This window comes from Patagioenas fasciata, chromosome 20 (genome assembly GCF_037038585.1).
Source record: "Patagioenas fasciata isolate bPatFas1 chromosome 20, bPatFas1.hap1, whole genome shotgun sequence".
In the NCBI taxonomy this organism is placed as follows: domain Eukaryota; kingdom Metazoa; phylum Chordata; class Aves; order Columbiformes; family Columbidae; genus Patagioenas; species Patagioenas fasciata.
The window spans coordinates 7,515,535-7,532,397 of NC_092539.1; the positions used below are offsets into that span (position 1 = coordinate 7,515,535).

At 42.4% G+C, this 16,863-nt stretch overlaps 1 protein-coding gene across 2 annotated transcripts in view; it reads left to right on the forward strand.

Moving 5' to 3' along the window:
- NUP214 (nucleoporin 214) overlaps window positions 1–16,863 on the forward strand; it is a 39,327-nt gene that overhangs the window by 7,320 nt on the left and 15,144 nt on the right. For both annotated transcript variants that reach the window (XM_071817517.1, XM_065853863.2), the window contains exons 11-27: window positions 323–484; window positions 1,460–1,913; window positions 3,263–3,435; window positions 4,120–4,211; window positions 4,780–4,869; window positions 5,248–5,397; window positions 5,637–5,795; window positions 7,601–7,704; window positions 8,233–8,415; window positions 8,886–8,971; window positions 9,079–9,162; window positions 9,473–9,709; window positions 10,444–10,605; window positions 11,488–11,596; window positions 14,521–14,596; window positions 15,309–15,417; window positions 16,654–16,759. In XM_071817517.1, coding sequence (XP_071673618.1) covers window positions 323–484; window positions 1,460–1,913; window positions 3,263–3,435; window positions 4,120–4,211; window positions 4,780–4,869; window positions 5,248–5,397; window positions 5,637–5,795; window positions 7,601–7,704; window positions 8,233–8,415; window positions 8,886–8,971; window positions 9,079–9,162; window positions 9,473–9,709; window positions 10,444–10,605; window positions 11,488–11,596; window positions 14,521–14,596; window positions 15,309–15,417; window positions 16,654–16,759 — 2,536 coding nt within the window. The remainder of the gene's footprint in view (window positions 1–322; window positions 485–1,459; window positions 1,914–3,262; window positions 3,436–4,119; window positions 4,212–4,779; window positions 4,870–5,247; window positions 5,398–5,636; window positions 5,796–7,600; window positions 7,705–8,232; window positions 8,416–8,885; window positions 8,972–9,078; window positions 9,163–9,472; window positions 9,710–10,443; window positions 10,606–11,487; window positions 11,597–14,520; window positions 14,597–15,308; window positions 15,418–16,653; window positions 16,760–16,863) is intronic.

A 16,863-nucleotide genomic window follows, 5' to 3' on the forward strand; every position in this document is an offset into this window, starting at 1 on the left:
CCGTGTGGAACCTGCCCTTTCCTGCCATGGTTTTCTTGAAGAACTGATAGGTAGAGGAACACGGCCATCCACTACACTGCCTGACAAACAAAGCACCGCAATCATAGCAGATTTTTCATGAAGTCAGAAATAGCAAGGGATAAAGAAGTAAAAAAAAAGAGAATTGGATATTCACAGGGAAGGGAACCAAGATACAGGTGAAAGACAGAAGGGAGAAATGTAATAAATACTGTGCTAAGCAAGTCATGTGGAGGTGCCAATGCCAGTAGGAACAGAACAGGAAACTTTGGCTGTGGGACTTAACCTACATGGTCTCTGACAGGTGACGAGAAGACCCTTCCTCCAGCTCCAGTTCTGATCTTGCTCTCTACGGATGGTGTGCTCTGCCCGTTTTACATGATCAACCAAAACCCAGGGGTCAGATCGCTTATTGTGACCCCAGAGCCGTTGCCGTTAGTAGGGGAGAGAGTTCCAAAATCGACAGGTAAGTGCTCCAGTGGGTTAGGGAAACACTTGCATTTGTGGATCTTTGTCATCTTCATCTGTAAGTGGTCACAGAAAATACCTTTTTTTTTTTTCTTTTCTTTATAATGATAATGGGGAGCTGTTCTTGAGTGTTTTGTCACCTCTGCGGAACGAGGCCAAAGCAATTCTAGGAGGCCCTTGGCCCAGCTTTGGGGTGTGTGACTGGGACTGCAGCAGTGACAGTGGGCTCTGCCTGGGGACAAGGATCAAGCACTGTGCAGAGCCAGAGCAGGGTCTGTGTGCTTCAGACACGTGATGGTTCTCCTCCATATGTTTTGCCACAGGAGATCATGAGATGAACTAAAGTGTTTGGCTGCAGCAAAAGCTCATTTTAAGCAATAGCTTTCTGCAGCACTGTGAAAATTGTGTTAGCAGGGAAGAGTTGTCAAGGTTTAAGGCAAGGCAACTCCGCTGGGAGTAGTAGTTTTATCTGAGTTATGTGTTGCCATATGCAGTGTGAGGTGGGCAGGTAAGCTGATTGTGTTGCTTATCTGCAGGCATGCAGTAATAATTGCAAACCTGCCATTTCCTTCCGTAAGCCCGAATTTGCTTCTCCTTCCCCAAACAGAATGCTTTTGTTTGGCAGCCTGCCTCCCTGCAGCACTGACCGGCTTGTGCATTGACAACCTGTTTTATTTGAAATGGCAGGAACCTCATCAGAATCAATGGGGAAAAGTGAAGCCTTTTCACGAGAAATTCCAAACAACATTAATCTAGACAGACTGTAGTATTGATCGTGGCTTGGACTTGGTGCAGTTTCTGTATCACTTAGTGGGTTTAGGGACTGGAAGCCTGACTCTGTCATCTCTCTTCCTCACTGTCTGTCCAGTAAGCGAGATAGTGCTGAACTGTCCCCATTTGACCTTGCGATACCTTTTGCCATTAGTCAATGCCGCCAAACGAGTCTCTTCCTTCCCCGTTTTTCTTTCTGCAGGAAGTACCGCCACGACTCCAACCACTCCTCCAACTTCTGGAAAGACTGATGCAGCACCAGGTGTTGCTCCGACTGTGCCTGCCTCAAGTCAACCTCCTGCAGCGGGTGGAGCAGCTGCTTTTTCCTTTGTGGCTTCGCCTGTGAAGATGCCCAGCACTACAGGCAGTGATCCTCCATCTTTCTCCTTTGCCACTGATGCCTCCAAGCCAGCTCTGGCTCCCAGTCTGACTGGAGCAGCAACATTCTCCTTCTCCTCTCCTCCTAAGGCGTCCGTGACTCCTGCACCTTCTGTAGGCACCACCACAGCTACTGCCACCTCCTTTTCATTTGGATCTGTGAACTTTAAACCAGCTGCAGAAAGCTCGCCTGGGCCACCAGTCTCCACAACACCTGTTGCACAGAAGTCGTCATTTGCACCTTCAGCTTCTGCAGTCAAAGTGAACCTCAATGAGAAGTAAATACAGTACTTAGTGCAGTGGCTAGACACTTGTTAAATTGCATGGACATGAAAATGATTTCTGGCTTTTTGCACTGAGGGCTGTTCCCCATACTCCCAAGGAAGCACTGAGGAAGGCTCTCTTTATCCCATACATGGCTGTCTTGGCTCTGAAAACCTTCTGTGCTTCCCATGCTGGAGGTTACATTCATGGACAAAATACTAGTGAAGGGAAGATGCAAAAATTAGAGTGATAATTTACCAAATTGCCAGAGACCTAGTTGTTTCATGTCTGATTTGTAGACGTCAAACAGCAATTCTGTGCCTTGATTTGGCTCAAATCATGGTTAAAGGCTCTTGGGAACAATGGGGTTTGAAATCCTTTATGTCTGGGACTGGTTTAGTTGTGGTGGTGATAGCGCGAGTTCCTTTGTTTGTTAAAGGTTGCTTACCCCTGACCTAAAGAGTAACTTGCAGATCTGATAGGGAGCTGTATCTGTAGCTGATAGATTTCTTTTCCGCTCCTGTATTCAGTGGAGAAGGTGGGTTCTCAAATGGATGCTTGCTCACTGAACACAAGATCTGAAACCTTCAAAGCTTGTTCATGCCAGCTGAAGGAAAACTGATATCAATTAGAAACTGCAAAATGGATTTGAGTGATAAGTGCTCTCAGATTTCATATACCGACTCTCCCCTCCAACTCCTGAGACTTGCTGTCTTTTTTAGGAAAAATCATTTAAAACAGAGCTACATGAATTGGAGTTGCTTTCTGTGGAGAGCAATTTTAATGTAAATGTATCATAAGAAATTTCTGATGGTTCAAATGATTATTTTTTAATTAGAAAAATCTTTACTGCACCAGGATCTGATGGTAGCTCTTTCAGCTTTTAAAATTTTATATTTTGCCTATAAAGTAAATGATACGCTTGTGAATTGGCTATTTAAATTGCCTGCCTTGAGGAGCTAAGTTTGCAGATTAATTGAATTTCATATTTTGCAAAACTTCTGTTTTAGCCTTGATGCAAGGATGACACTGAAAGACAGGTCAGATTTGCTATAGGTGATGCTTTGCTGTGAAATAATGAGATGCGTTTTGAAGCAAAATAGTACTTCTTGCTGGTGTTCGGCTTTTGCTCACTAGGTGGGTCTATAGTAGCAGGTTTAGTGCTTCCATATATTCAAAAATGACCCTGAATGGCTCCTTGCCACTGTCTCCAGAAGCTACACTTGTCATTTTGTATCTGGAGCTTGAGTTGTTGTGACTTCAAGGGGATGCTAAATTCATTAGAACTTAGTGCTTCATTTTGGATGGAGGGAAACAGCCAAGACCAGTTCAGAGCTGCAAGATGTTCTGCTTTCTCTTGCAGGTTCACTGCTGTAGACACCTCTTCTCCCACTAGCAGCAGTCAGTGGACTTCCCCAATGTTTTCGTTCTCAACTGCTTCAAAACCTGCTTCTGGAGGTCCTCTGGGCCAGTCCTCACCCCTCGCAGCCTCTCCTACCACACCACTGAAGGCTTCGACGCCTGTACCTGCAGCAGGTAGGAGTCTGATGCATATTGTTGGGAATAACACATTATAAACAATGTTCTAAAAGTTTTAGGATGCGATGAGCTTCATTTGGCTTCTTTCTTTCTTGTTTTTCATGCTGTGTTTACTGATGCAGCAGAAGTCCTTGATTTGCACGCCATAGTGATGTTGATGGACTTAGTACTGAAACTGAGATGTTTTTCCATTTGTGCACTTTGTTCCCCAGAGAGCTGTATGTGAAACGAATATATTCAGCTTCTTAAGTTCATCCAGAAGTTCTGGCATTTTCAGTGATGTGTAATACAGCTCTGATTCTGAATATTCTGGGCAGTCACACAAGTCATTGCCTTATCTTGCATCTGGGGTAATGAGAGTTGAAAATGGTCACAAATGAGTTTGCATTAGATGGCATTCGTTAGCAGAATAATATTCCATTTCTCAGATGATCGTGTGACTGGGGGTTTTGAGGTCCTCTAGGAGTGGTACAGCCAGATATTGAAGAGTGAGAGTTGTTACCCTTAGCAGAGAACTGGGATGGGATTAAAACAGCACCTAAAGAAGGTGTTTTGTGCTGGGGCCTGTACCACTGTTGGTTTTGGATTTGACAGCGATGGTTATCATTGTGTCTGATCACAGCTTGTTTTCTCAAGCTTTGTGTAAGTTTATAAATCACTGTTCGTCATCTTAAATTCCAGCGTCACGTCCTGCTCAGAGTGTACCTGCAGCTTCTACACTACAGAAGTCAGCCAAAATCACCCCGTCTGCAGCAAAGCCAGGCTCTACTCAGGTAATGGGAACTTGAGTGAGTTCTTTAGTGGGAGAATGTTGTATATGGCCCATGAATTACTTCAGATTCATTGGACTGAATGACTGTTCTTTGGTCAAAGAATTAGCTAGCAAATCTGTGGGACTAAAACTACGTTCTATTTATGTCTTTAGAGAGCTGCATTTTGATGTATCTTGTCATAATCAGAGTTGTAGAAACTAATTCTTTGTGTTGTTAGAGAAATGAGGTTTCATGGCTTTCCTGGTTAATAAGCAGTTGAGATGCCTTGACCGTGTATTGGGCGTGACACCAAATTTGTTGGGTATTAAAATGAAAGCAGTAATACAGAGCAGCCCACAAAAATTTCCTTCGCTTTCATGAAGCTTTGGCCCCATGTGCATACCAGTTTTGGTTTACCATGGAACTGGTATTGATGCTTGTGACAGTTGTCTCCCTGATGACTGATGGACTGGACTGGTGACGGGTGAATGGATTTTCTAACATCAGGTGTTTTTTGATATTCTAAGTTCCCTGTTGCTAAGGATATATCCCTAATATTGGCTTTGGGTTTGTTTTGGTTTGTTTTCAGGGCAAATCAGCACTCCCCAGCACACCTTTAGAGAAACAGGCCCACCAGTGGAAGGATTCAGACCCTGTCATAGCAGGAATCAGAGAGGAGGTGAGATTCACAAGCAGTTTTCTTCATTTTAGAAGCTGTAAGACCACTTTATAAGTACACAGGCACTTATTTTTCAGTTCATATATGTTCAGATGGTGTCTGTCAGTAGTTTAGGAATCAGAATGAAAATTTTTTCCAGGATGATCAGCCTGGTTTGTCATTGCTGTTTGTGTGTCCTGTTCAGTCATCTTTAATTTCAGTCACCGCACTGGAAAAATTGAGTATTCTTTCCTGTTAGTGTTCAAGAAGAATTTCCTGCTTGGACTGCAAAGTGACAAGTGTTTATGGTTTAGTAGAAATGTTGTCCAAGAGCTGTGACATTTGTTCCAGACCCTGCTGTGTTTCAGTGGCTGTGCTTTCTTCCCCTTGACTTCGTAGATTGCACATTTTCAGAAGGAGATGGAGGAGCTGAAGGCCCGGACTTCCAAAGCCTGTTTCCAAGTGGGTACTCCAGAGGAAATGAAGATGTTGCGGTCAGAGTCAGATGATCTTCACACTTTCCTCTTGGAAATTAAAGAGACAACAGAGGTGAGCAGAGTATCTTCAAACTGCTTAACTCCTCAGCAATGACTGTTGCTCACCTGATGTGCTTAACCTGCTAAAACTGAGCTGCTGTAGATGGAACATCTGACTGTGCTGCTTTAGTGTGGGGGTGACATTTACATTTGTACTTTCAGGCAGACACTTGCAGAAGCCCCTGTACTAGAGATGGCAATGCAAAAATATTTCTTTGAACCTTGTCACGTCTGTTCTATTTCTATTTGCAGTCACTTCATGGAGATATTAGTATTCTGAAGACAACTTTGCTGGAGGGATTTGCAGGGGTAGAAGAGGCTAGAGAACAGAATGTACGGAATCACAGCTCGGGGTATTTACACTTGCTCTATACAAAACCTTTGGATCCCAAGAGTGAAGCACAGCTTCAGGTATGAAACGCGTCACCCAACTTCTAATTTAGAGTTTTTAATATAACACACTTGGATGTGCAAGTGCCCAGCAGTTTTGTTCTGCCCTGGGTGTTTTCTCTTTCTTTTATAGTTTAGTAAAAGTGTGAGTTTTGTTTTCCCTGAGTTTGCAAGACATACTGAAATTCCTCTCCTAAAGCTCCTCTGTGTTGTTGTCACTTGCAGTGATGATTCAGAACTCCAGCTGAAATGGTACACCTGAGATCCAAGGCTATTCTAAACTTAGAATGTGACTCTTGACACCCTGTTCCCTCTCGGCCTGTAGTGTTTGCTCAGAGATTCAGTTAAAGAGTTTTTTTCAACACTTTGTAGAAGAGTTCTTGGAATTATTTTTATCTTCAGCAAGTGCCTTCTAGAACAATTTGATTTATTATGACTTAGAGAATTGTGTGGTTAATTTCATGGATGATGGAGCATAAAGCTAAATGATATTCTAAAAGCTGGAGCACAAAAGAAAATAACCAGCAGCACATAAAAAGACTTTCAAAGAGATGAAAAGAAGGTGGGGTGAATGAGGCACTCTTTGTTACAGCTCTGGTGATGAGAGGGCTATTTAACCCTAAGCAAAATAGAGTGAATGTGCCCTACTAATGATACTCGGTCTTTTGTATGCTCATAAGTTCCCCTCTAGAAGTTTGACCAGCTTGCTGAAGATATAGTTGAATGTCATCTTTGTTACAGTAGGTATCAAGAGGGCACACACGGCCAGTTACTAGAAATCAGCTGACATGAAGTCATTTCTTTTAGGTCTGATCCCTAATCTTCACCTGGGTTCTGTAGATTGATTCACAGTCTTAATTGCTTGCCTGCTCTGTGACATTTCAAGCTTATGCTTGTGACTTCAGAGAGATGATAATCTTGAAATGCTTGTTTCACTAATGTAGAGAGGGGATCATGAGGAAAGAATAACAGTGGGAGAGATGTGGAATGTAAGGAGGGAGCTTTCAGGTCAACTTTCTGAATTTGGATTGAGGATGGGTGCTGCGTCTTGAAAGCAGTTGCAGTGGGATTTTTCCCAAGCTGTGTTACTTGTCCACTTCATCATTTTATTTGAGTGCTTTGTTGAGCTGAAACCAACTGCAGCTTCCATTTCCATTTTACCAGATCAGAGTTAAAGTCATGTTTGTGCTGGAGGGATGACAATAGCAAGACTGGTCTTGTTTAGGGGGCAGGGCTTCTAGCCAGAGGCCTCTGGCTTAGTTGTGGTCGTGGATAAGTCACTTTACTCTCTCTGTGCTTTATTTTTTTAATTATTATTTTCCTACCTATAAAAATCTTGTTAATTCTTTGCCTTATTGTGGGAGTTGTATTTGTGAATGCTTGAATGCTCTCATGAATCATAGTCTGTGAATGCTGGTATCCCAGAGCCATGTGAATAGCCTGCAAAGCTTTGATCACCTATAATTGTTACAAGTTTTAACATTGTAAAATGTGAGCAAATGACTCATGTTCTGGAAATGAGATTTGAACTAAGGTTTGTTTTGTATAGTGCCTGATGTTTGTAAAACCATTTTTGTAAAGACCTGGTGATTACAGAAAGTACTATTTCTAGTTGAGAGCTGGGATAGTGTGTCCCAGCCAGGCTCCCTGGCTACTCCATTGATAAGTAAATTTTCGCTGTGTTGAGTTCTGTTGTGCTGATAAAACTTTCCAGGCAGAAATACGGGAAAGTGCCACATGGCTTGGACTCAATGAGCTCAAACGGTCTTCAGCTTCTTCACCTGAAACTGAAGTGAATTAAAAACTGACTTTATTTTGCGTGGTAGGAAATTCGACGCTTGCACCAATACGTGAAGTTTGCTGTTCAGGATGTGAACGATGTTCTGGATTTGGAGTGGGATCGGCACCTGGAACAGAAGAGAAAGCAGAAGTAAGTAACTGAAACTGGAATGCAGAACAACTGTAAGGAACGCGTCAGTGAATCAGGCGTTAGTCTCTAATCAACAGAAAGAAGCCTTTTTCCATTTAACAGTATGATCTTTTTCAAGAGAGTCTAGGAGTAAACCTTGACTAAGACACCTAATGGGAGTTATAGGCTCAGACTATTTGGCTCCACATATGTTATAAGGTTGCTGCGTCTCTGTGTACAGTGTAAATAGTGCTTATAGAAAAAAAAACTGTAAAATAAACTTTGTAGAAACCAAATGCATCAATTGGTGGTAGCTAATAAATGAAACAGTTTACAGTAAATGAGCTAAAGAAATAAACTTGCAGCATCTCCAAAGGAGAAATATTCATTTGAAATGAACTGGACTGTTTTGGTGTTCAAACAAAACCATGTTTGACCTCGTGGAGTTTAAGTAGGTAGAACCACTAAACTACTTTGCATATGTGTGCCTGCTCTTGGCCAGATACATAGAATGGTCCTTATGCCTGTCTCTTCATCTGATTTCTTGAGGCGTCTGATAGTTCCTGAACGAGAGACTTTGTTCAACACCCTGGCTAATAACCGGGAAATAATCAATCAGCAGAGGAAGAGACTAAATCAGCTCGTGAACAGCCTGCAGCAGCTCCGACTGTATAATCAGACATCTCAGTGGAGTGTTCCCAGTGATACATCTTCTCTTAGCAGTGCTCAAAGGTATGTGGAACACGAATTCCTGAGTGGTGTTGACACTCCTCTCTTGCCCCCAGCAATGTGGAAGCACATATTCCTCAAAGAATTATGTTCTGTGGATGTGGTGTGGGAGGACAAGATGTCCTAAAAATGATACTAAGCTATGCCCAGGTAATACAGAAACTCCTTGGTTAGATTCTGTGACGCGCAGTTTGATGATTACTGGAGATTTCCCCTAAAAGTTATAGGTTTTATAGTAAACAGGATAACTGAGCCTCTAGGCTGAGTACTGCTGGTTTTCTGTCCAAACCCAGGGGAAACAGTGCATGGCTCTTAGAGTTTTCAAATTAAAGATGCAAGTGTTTAAATAGCAGTGTTTAGAGGAGCCAATTGTTCTTCCAGATGAGCCAGTGGTTCTAGTGGTTCCTTTTGTTCCTGATTTGGTTGGTTTCTTTCTGCTGACCGTGGTTTTTGACTGCTCTGCCTTGTTCCAGTTTTGACAGTGACCTTGAAAGCCTGCGCAATGCCTTGATGAAAACTACCCTGGAATCACATACCAAACCTCTGCCTAAAGTACCCGGTAATTTATTCTTTCTCCTGGCCTTCACACCATAAATGTGAATAACGTGAATTACTTTTTTTGACTTGCAGTTTGATTATAGACTGATAACTGTCTTTATTTTCCAGCTAAATTATCCCCTGTGAAACAGGCACAGCTGAGGAATTTTCTAGCCAAGAGGAAAACTCCACCAGTTAGGTCTACAGCTCCAGGTAAACCTTTAGTTACCATAGAATTCTGAAATGCTTTCCAGGAGGATGACTTACCTGCTGTCAGTCCTCAAGTTAGCTTTTAGCTTCTCGCTCTTCAACCCCTGCTTCTCATTTCCTCTTCCCCCATCTGCTCCCAGTAAGAGTCTCCTTCAGTTACTGTCATGTTGAAGGCTGCCTTTCCTGGCAGTTAAGAAATTAAATCCTATAAATGCAGGATTAAAAGAAGCCTAGAATAGGGTGTCTGTGTCTTGGCTGTTAGGCCGGATGGTTCTCTCAATACACAGACGTGATTTTGTTTCTGATATTGCAGCAAGTTTGTCCCGATCTGCCTTCTTGTCGACAAGATATTATGAAGATTTGGATGAAGTCAGCTCAACATCCTCAGTTTCCCAGTCACTGGAGAATGAAGATTCACAGACAGTGGACCAGGAAGAAGAGGCTGCTCCAGTCCAAGTCCCTCGTCATGCTCCTGTGGTCCGAACCCCCTCTATCCAGCCTGGTTTGATGCCTCAGTCTCCGTCCTTTGGGAAACAGCACCTTCCCCTGGGTACTTTGTGCGAGTTGTTTTTGCAATGTCTATTCTGCGTGTATCCTTGTCGATATCTTTAACCACTGTATCTATTGCCAGTGCTTCAGATCCTGGAAGAATGAGATTGCAGCGTGCAGATGTACATTGCCAGGTTTCCAGAGTGACATTGTAGTCTCATGAACTTGAGCTAAAAGTACTAAAATGTCTCGACTCATTGACTGTGTTTTTCTGATACCCTGTTTCTTTCAGATCGGACTGACCATTGTATTCCTTTAGTACTTTGGGCATTATTTTAAGAAATAATGGCATACACTTAAAGCAAAGTCCAGGGAACTGAAGTATTACTGCATTTGGTTGGTGTGGCCAAGGTCAGGAGTTCTGAGCCCACAGAGTCACAATAAGAACTACATTTGCGTATCCTCAGTTTTCTTTGTACAAGAGAGGGGTTTTTTAATATGTCTTGCCAGAGAGAAAAATAAGGTGTCAGCAGAAGTGTCTGTAACAGCAAACTGAAAGTCATCTAATGCATTGAAATGACAACTATTGAGATTAACTGGCTGAATTCATTGGGATATACAGAAACTGCCAGGGACAGATTGTGTTGAGTGTTTAAAAGCCCTGTGCGTCAGTCTGGTCAGAACGAACTGGTGTACTTAGAGGAGCAGTTCAGCAAAGGCTTTCAAGTTGCCCTGATTTGTAGAGATATAGTAAAGTATAATTTTCTTTTTTTTTCCCTATTTTTCATTTTTTAGTGCCTACGTCTTCAAACAGAGTCATACCACAAGGGGCGGACAGTACAATGCTTGCAACAAAGACGGTGAAACATGGGGCCCCCGCTCCCACCGTCACCGTTCCAGCACCGCAAGCAGCCGCTGCCGCAGCCCTGCGGAGGCAGATGGCCAGCCAGGCCCCAGGTAAAGGCTGGCTGATGGCCCAAGGGAGCTCTGGGCAGTTGAATGTGGCTTTCATGGGAATCTAGTACTCTCAAACAAAGTGTGATGTAGATCTGTATTTGTTCCCTTTGGGTTTTTCATTCCTGTAAGTTGCAGTATGAAATGCCTGAGAAACTCTCACATCAGGTGTCTTTGTGCAGTGACAGAAATGTCAGTGGCTTTGGAGATCCTGGCACGACGGCTGATCTGTGTGCAGGAAGCTGTTGGAGAGCAGAGAAAGGATGTCACTGGCCTATATTAATAACTCTTCATTATTAGCTATGCAATTAAAGATCTGAATTGTAAAACAGTTTTCATATTGAAAAGTTAAAGGTGAAGCACTGAGTTAAGCCTTGGTTCTGCTTGTAAGGTTGTGAGTTGGCAGGAGAAAGGTTCCCCAATTTAAGCTTTTCTCATTTGGTTTTAGATATTTCTCAGTGCTTCGCCAGTACTGCAGCATCAGCGCAGAAAAGAAACAAAATTCCATTACTGGTACAGGAATTGGATTAATTTATTTTCCTTGACCAAGGAACGCATCAGTGCAGAACGAGGACTAGTGACATGAATTCTGCCAGAGGCTGGGTTATAACTGTGCAGGTCATTTCTGTTAACCTAAGGTGTTACAATGCGGGCAAGGGAAAGTTGGTAAGAATAATTAGTCTGGGTCAACTAACAAGCAGAAATGTACCAGCTATATAGAAGGCTGTCTTCTCTGGTGTCCTTGTTGAAGGCTGAGATAACAAATGTTTTGGGACAGATACACCACATACCTTCTAGAAACTTGCATGGATTACTTACAGCCACCATATTGAATGAAATACTTAATATGGAGATAATCTTTACATTTTTTTTTTTTTCTTAAAGCTGTAAGCACCTCCTTGACTGAATCAACTCTGAAGAACGTTCCTCAGGTGGTGAATGTTCGAGAACTCAAGAATAGTGCATTGACTCCAGCTGTTTCCACGGTAATAGGGTGAGTAGGTGCTCCCCTTCTTTCTGATAACCTTGGGTAACACTTGCAATAGAGCACAGCTGCCGGTGGGGAGCAGTAGTAGTATTTTACATAGTCTATGTAAGGCCTAAAGTGGATGCGTTTTTAGAGTATTGGGTTTATGGAATGAAAGGAAGACATATTTTCTTTCCAGGTCATTCAAGGATTTGCTAATGGCTTGTTCTGAACAAACAATGAGACTGGTATTAACCTCCTTCTCCATTAGTCTGTGAAATGCGTTTTAGTGCATCCCCTGCTTTTGGGATCCAGTGATTTCGCTGCTAATACGTACTTTGGATCTGGTATCTCTCCAGTCACTACCCCTGTTCTGCCTCTTTCTGCGAGGGGAGTGCACCCCTCTGTTGCTGAGTGTGGTCTGTGAGCTGAAGCTGTCCTACTTCATCATCCATTACGGAGAGAACCTTTTCTGGAGTTACGCCTCTTCTGTCTGTTCCCAGATTCACCCCCTGAGGCAGAACTGTGCTCTGGCTCTTCTGGAAATTGGTCTCAAATTTTTTAATATCAGAATTTAGTGTCAGTAGGGACTGATCAGGTATTTAACCTTGAGTTTAAGATTTCTTGCGAGTTAACTGCGGCACTTGGCTTTCCTACTTCTCTGCCCCCTACAGACGAAAGCCAGCTCAGCTCATTCCAGAGATTTCTGTCTTATCACCAGGCTCTGTCATTAGCCGCAGAATTAGTCCTTTTCCCCTCTTGTCATAATGACCTTGAAACTGTCTTTGCGTGGAGTTTCTACTGTTGTTTAAGACCAAGATAATACGTGGCATGGTTGGGCTGGGCTGGAGAAGCAAGGGCGCTACTGAAAAGTCTGAGCAAAGCTGAAGTTACTGCGTAAAGCAGGATAAACGCAGCACATACATCTGATTATAAGTCCACATGGAGTTGCAAATGCTTTATTCATATATCTGTGGGCTACATGTGCAGCTTCTAGAACAGTGTCTGCTGTTACATAATTTCTAGTTTTCATATGTGTGTGTAACCTTCACTGCCAAAGAAAAAAGGTGAAATTCCTTTGCAGCTTTTCAAAAAGAGAACAGTCCTACCACGGTGGCACTCAGCTGCTGACCTTGAAATTCATGGTTTCTTCTACATTTTAATTGGGAAATACTTTGGGAGCTTTTTACTATCTTATTTTCTCCTACTAGTGATAAACTGAGAGGGAGAAGGGCAATGCTACATCTTTTGAAAGTAAAATTTGCAAACAGCTCTGCTTGGGAAGTGCTGCTAAAAGCAGTGTTATGACCTGGAAGAGTTCTCCACCCTTTGTTTCATCAAAAATACGATGAAAAAAGTAGAGAGTACTGACTGTACATAGACAAGGACATGAGCAAACGGTACATATCTGAGACTGGTTTTCTCTTGAACTGCAGTTAAAGACCTGTCTTACTTTCAAGTAGTTTTAGGCTGGCAGGATTGATCTCTCTAATTTATAGAGCACCAGCTAGCTTGATATCTTGAAGGCTTTTTACAGTCATATTTTATAGCTGACCTCATAAACTCCCTAAAAATTCTACCCAAATGAACCTGCGCCTGCCAGTCAGAATCAGCACTAAAATAAAGAGCATTCACCCAGCAAAGTTAATTCATCAGTTTTTGCTACTTCAGACATCCTGGCTCTCTTTTGCTGCCACAGCACACTCTTCGGGTTGTTAAGCAGTAATGATTTTTCAGTTGTTATCAGTTCCTCAGTGACCTGTGGCTGGGTGTATTGGGGGTCCCGGTCCAGTTATTCATGTATAGTTTCATGTATAGAGAGCAAGCGCTCATTGCTGGAAGGAAGGACTTACTAATAACGCAAAGCTGTTTAAGGCACAAAACCCTATCCAAAACCAAATGGCTATGCAAAATTGCTGTTTCATGTGCGTGTCCCCTTCCTTTGGAATATGGTAGGAAATTTCTCTGAACTGGCCTGTAGCTGACTATATGGTAAATGCAGTTTGGGAGTTCTCGTGCTTAGGAGATATATGACTTCACACAGATGCACTTACTGGCTGGATTTGCAGCCTCAGCCCTTTCTATAGTACAGAGGTTGCTCATTGCCTGAAGGAACACCCACCTGGGTCAAGATGGAAAGAGCCTGCTAGGCTAAGAGAAAGCTGGCCTTTGCCACCCAGAGAATGCAGTCAGCACTGAATTTGTTGTGCTTCTGAAGGCTTTTGTTACTGCCTGTTTCAGCTGCTGAACCTGGTGAGCCACGGATTTGAGGAGAGGCTAAAATCGGGTGGTTGTTCCCAGGTTATGGTGATTTTGTGTGTTAATGGCCCACAGTGTGTAGATGCTTCACCCCGGAAGCAGGTGCCGCTCTGCAGCAATCTGCATGCTCTGATGTACAATCTGTTTCATAGTCAATATTTCCTAATCTATAATATAGAATATAGGTTAATTTTATCACAGTTCTTGCCATGACTTTGTTAATGTTTATACTACACTTGAAAGACATGAAGTGCTTCCTCTGCACCCCCAGCTTAATCTCCTTGCTCAGCATTTCTGAGAGTTGCGTGTACTTGTCTGGGCTCCACGCTATAAAGGAAGCTTCTTAAATTTGTTATCCACTAGGCATAAAATTGTAATCTCCTTACCTGCTGATTTTTCATCAACTCCCTGTAAAATAGAAAGGCCTGACTCTCTTCGATGGCAAGAGCGTGTGAAGAAGACTTTATCGTTTAAGTCTAGAGCTTTAAAGACATTTGCAGACTTCCTTTGTTAAATGTGGCTGATTCATTTAAGAGGTTTATTCCCTAATCAGATTTGTTCGTTTCGAGTTGTGTGTGGAATCTTTAATAACGGTGGTTGTTCAAGACCTGTGGAAGCTGTACTTTCGGGGAGGGGAGGAAGTCTTCATTTGGACTAGTTATTAGTGTAATGTTCTAATTTTTCCTTTCAAGGTCATCTGTACCTCACTCTGCAGCCCAAGCAGTCCACCAGGTTTTGGCAACTGTTGCTACAAATCAAGCTAAACAGGTATCTTGCTGTGGAACCCTTTCCCTGTGGAAAGCTGTACCTGGCTCAGCACAGTTTGGCGATTTAATTGTTGGTGAACAGGTTATCTAAAAATCTTCTTGCAGCTTGTCCTGCGTTCTCGGCCAGCTATGTGTTTATTTGTGACCTCAACAGTGTGATGCCAAGCATATCTTTGTTATGTCTTGCTTTTTCTCTCTTTTGAAGACTTGCGTTTTCTAATGGTCACAACCTTGCAACTCTAAGGGTTGCGACTACCAAGAAACTGTATTAGGCTAGATATACCTAAATTTCACCAAAACAACCCAATACAAAACAAAATCCCACAAAACCAACACAGCTTGGCAATCAAGGGACAGAATAGTTTACCTGTCCTGTTATTCTATTGAAAATGTTGGTTGACCAGCTGATAGTTTTTACATTCACACATCAAAAAACCACGCAGGAGTCTTTGTCCCTCAGAATCATTGAGCTGTTGCCCACGGAGCCTTACTGGCCTCTGCAAGAGACTCATTGAAAAAGTTGAGTATTGATTCTGTACTTAACAGTCAAGACTTAATGGGCCCAAGATTGAAGGACGTTTCCAAACTATTTGATCACCTTCCTCTAGTTTGTTCTGAAGTCATTGCGTGACTCTCGTAATACCAGACCAAAGTCAGAAGGACCTTTGTTAATGGACAGACTGCACTGACCTGAAGTGGTTTTGTGTTTTCAGACACCTCTAACAAGCTCACTGAAGGGACAGGCTCCGCCTTCCTCCGTGTGTGCACCCACTCCTATGGTATCTACATCTGGTCCAACGTCATCTGGCAACAAACTCCCAGGTAAGTTGCCTTTGGTGGAGATGGAAGTAAGAGCTGGATGTCTCTTGCCACCTGTCAGGGCGCACAAACCAGAGAGTGAAGACGCTGAGGAGAAAAGATCTGCCCCCACTGAGGGGCTGCTCTGCCAGTCTTGAGGGAGAGAATTAGAAAAACCAAAGTACGGAAGAGCAGGGTAGTGGTTTTGTGTGCAACCCTATGTTTTGTCTCTGTGCCTGCATCTAGAATTCAAGGACACAATTCCTCATTCAAAGTGGACTCAGAATATCTAACTTAACAAGAAATGTTCAAAGTACATCTGTCAAAGGCTACTGTAGTTTGACAGCAAATCAAGAGCAGATATCTTTGCTGGTTTGTTTTTTAAACATGAAACGTTGCATTTGTGCAGGAAAGTGATTACATCCTGAAGCAACAGGAATAGTTTTTCCATACGTTGATGTCTGACTTGAGTATTTCTATACCACAGGCTGCAGCACCATAGGAGTACCTGGACTGGTCTGAAATGAGCTAATTCAGGTCCTGGGTCTTTTGTGCCCTGGGCTTTGTGACCAATTTCAAAGCCAGTTCAGATACTGTGCTCTGCTGTACACAGCTTAGGAGGAAAGGAATGCTCAGTTTACATCAGTCAGTGCAAATGGGGGAAGAGGAGACTCTTAGGGAAGGAATGAATTGATTTTTAATGTGTATAATGCTTGCATTGGACGTGGTTTTATAAGCCTCTTGCATAAATGTCTGAAATCCATTTCTTGCTCTTCTGCCTTTAATCCATGGATGTAGGTTGCCTCGTAGCTGGGGTAAGAAGCAGTAAAAATAACTAGGAATCATATTTGACTTGGCAAACACTTCTTAAATTCTGTTTTATTGAAAATGTAAGCTCCTGAATTTGATAGCACTCCCTTTATATTTCAAATGTGTTTTGATATGTAGATGAGAAACTATACTGAGAATGTCTTGATTTTCTTTTTAATCATTTAATTGTCAAGATGATTACACTTGTCTTTGCTCTAATCAGATATATACTTTTTCCTTAAATCTTTGAAATAATTCATGTATTCCCTGTCATTGTAACAGTAGCAGGAATATTTCTGTGCACAAATATCAGACCTGGTATAAATAACAAAAAAGCTTTGTTTCCAAGAGATAAAATTCCAGACTGTGTACAAACTATTCCTTTCTTTTTTGATAATTGGATGACAGAGTGCTTTTTTTATTTGTAAGACTTGTTCTTGTAATTTACAGGACAAGGGACAGTAAAAACAGTTACAGCAGTGACTTCTTCTACAGTGACATCAGTCCCAGCAACAACAGCACAGCTTAGCAAAGCGTTCTCGTTTTCTTCTGTGGGGTCTGTATGAACGTTGACGTTTCTTTGTAGTTGTTAAATATGAGTGTACCAGCTGGTACAGTGAGTGTTACCTACAAGGTGCATAGTGCTGTAAAATGGGCACC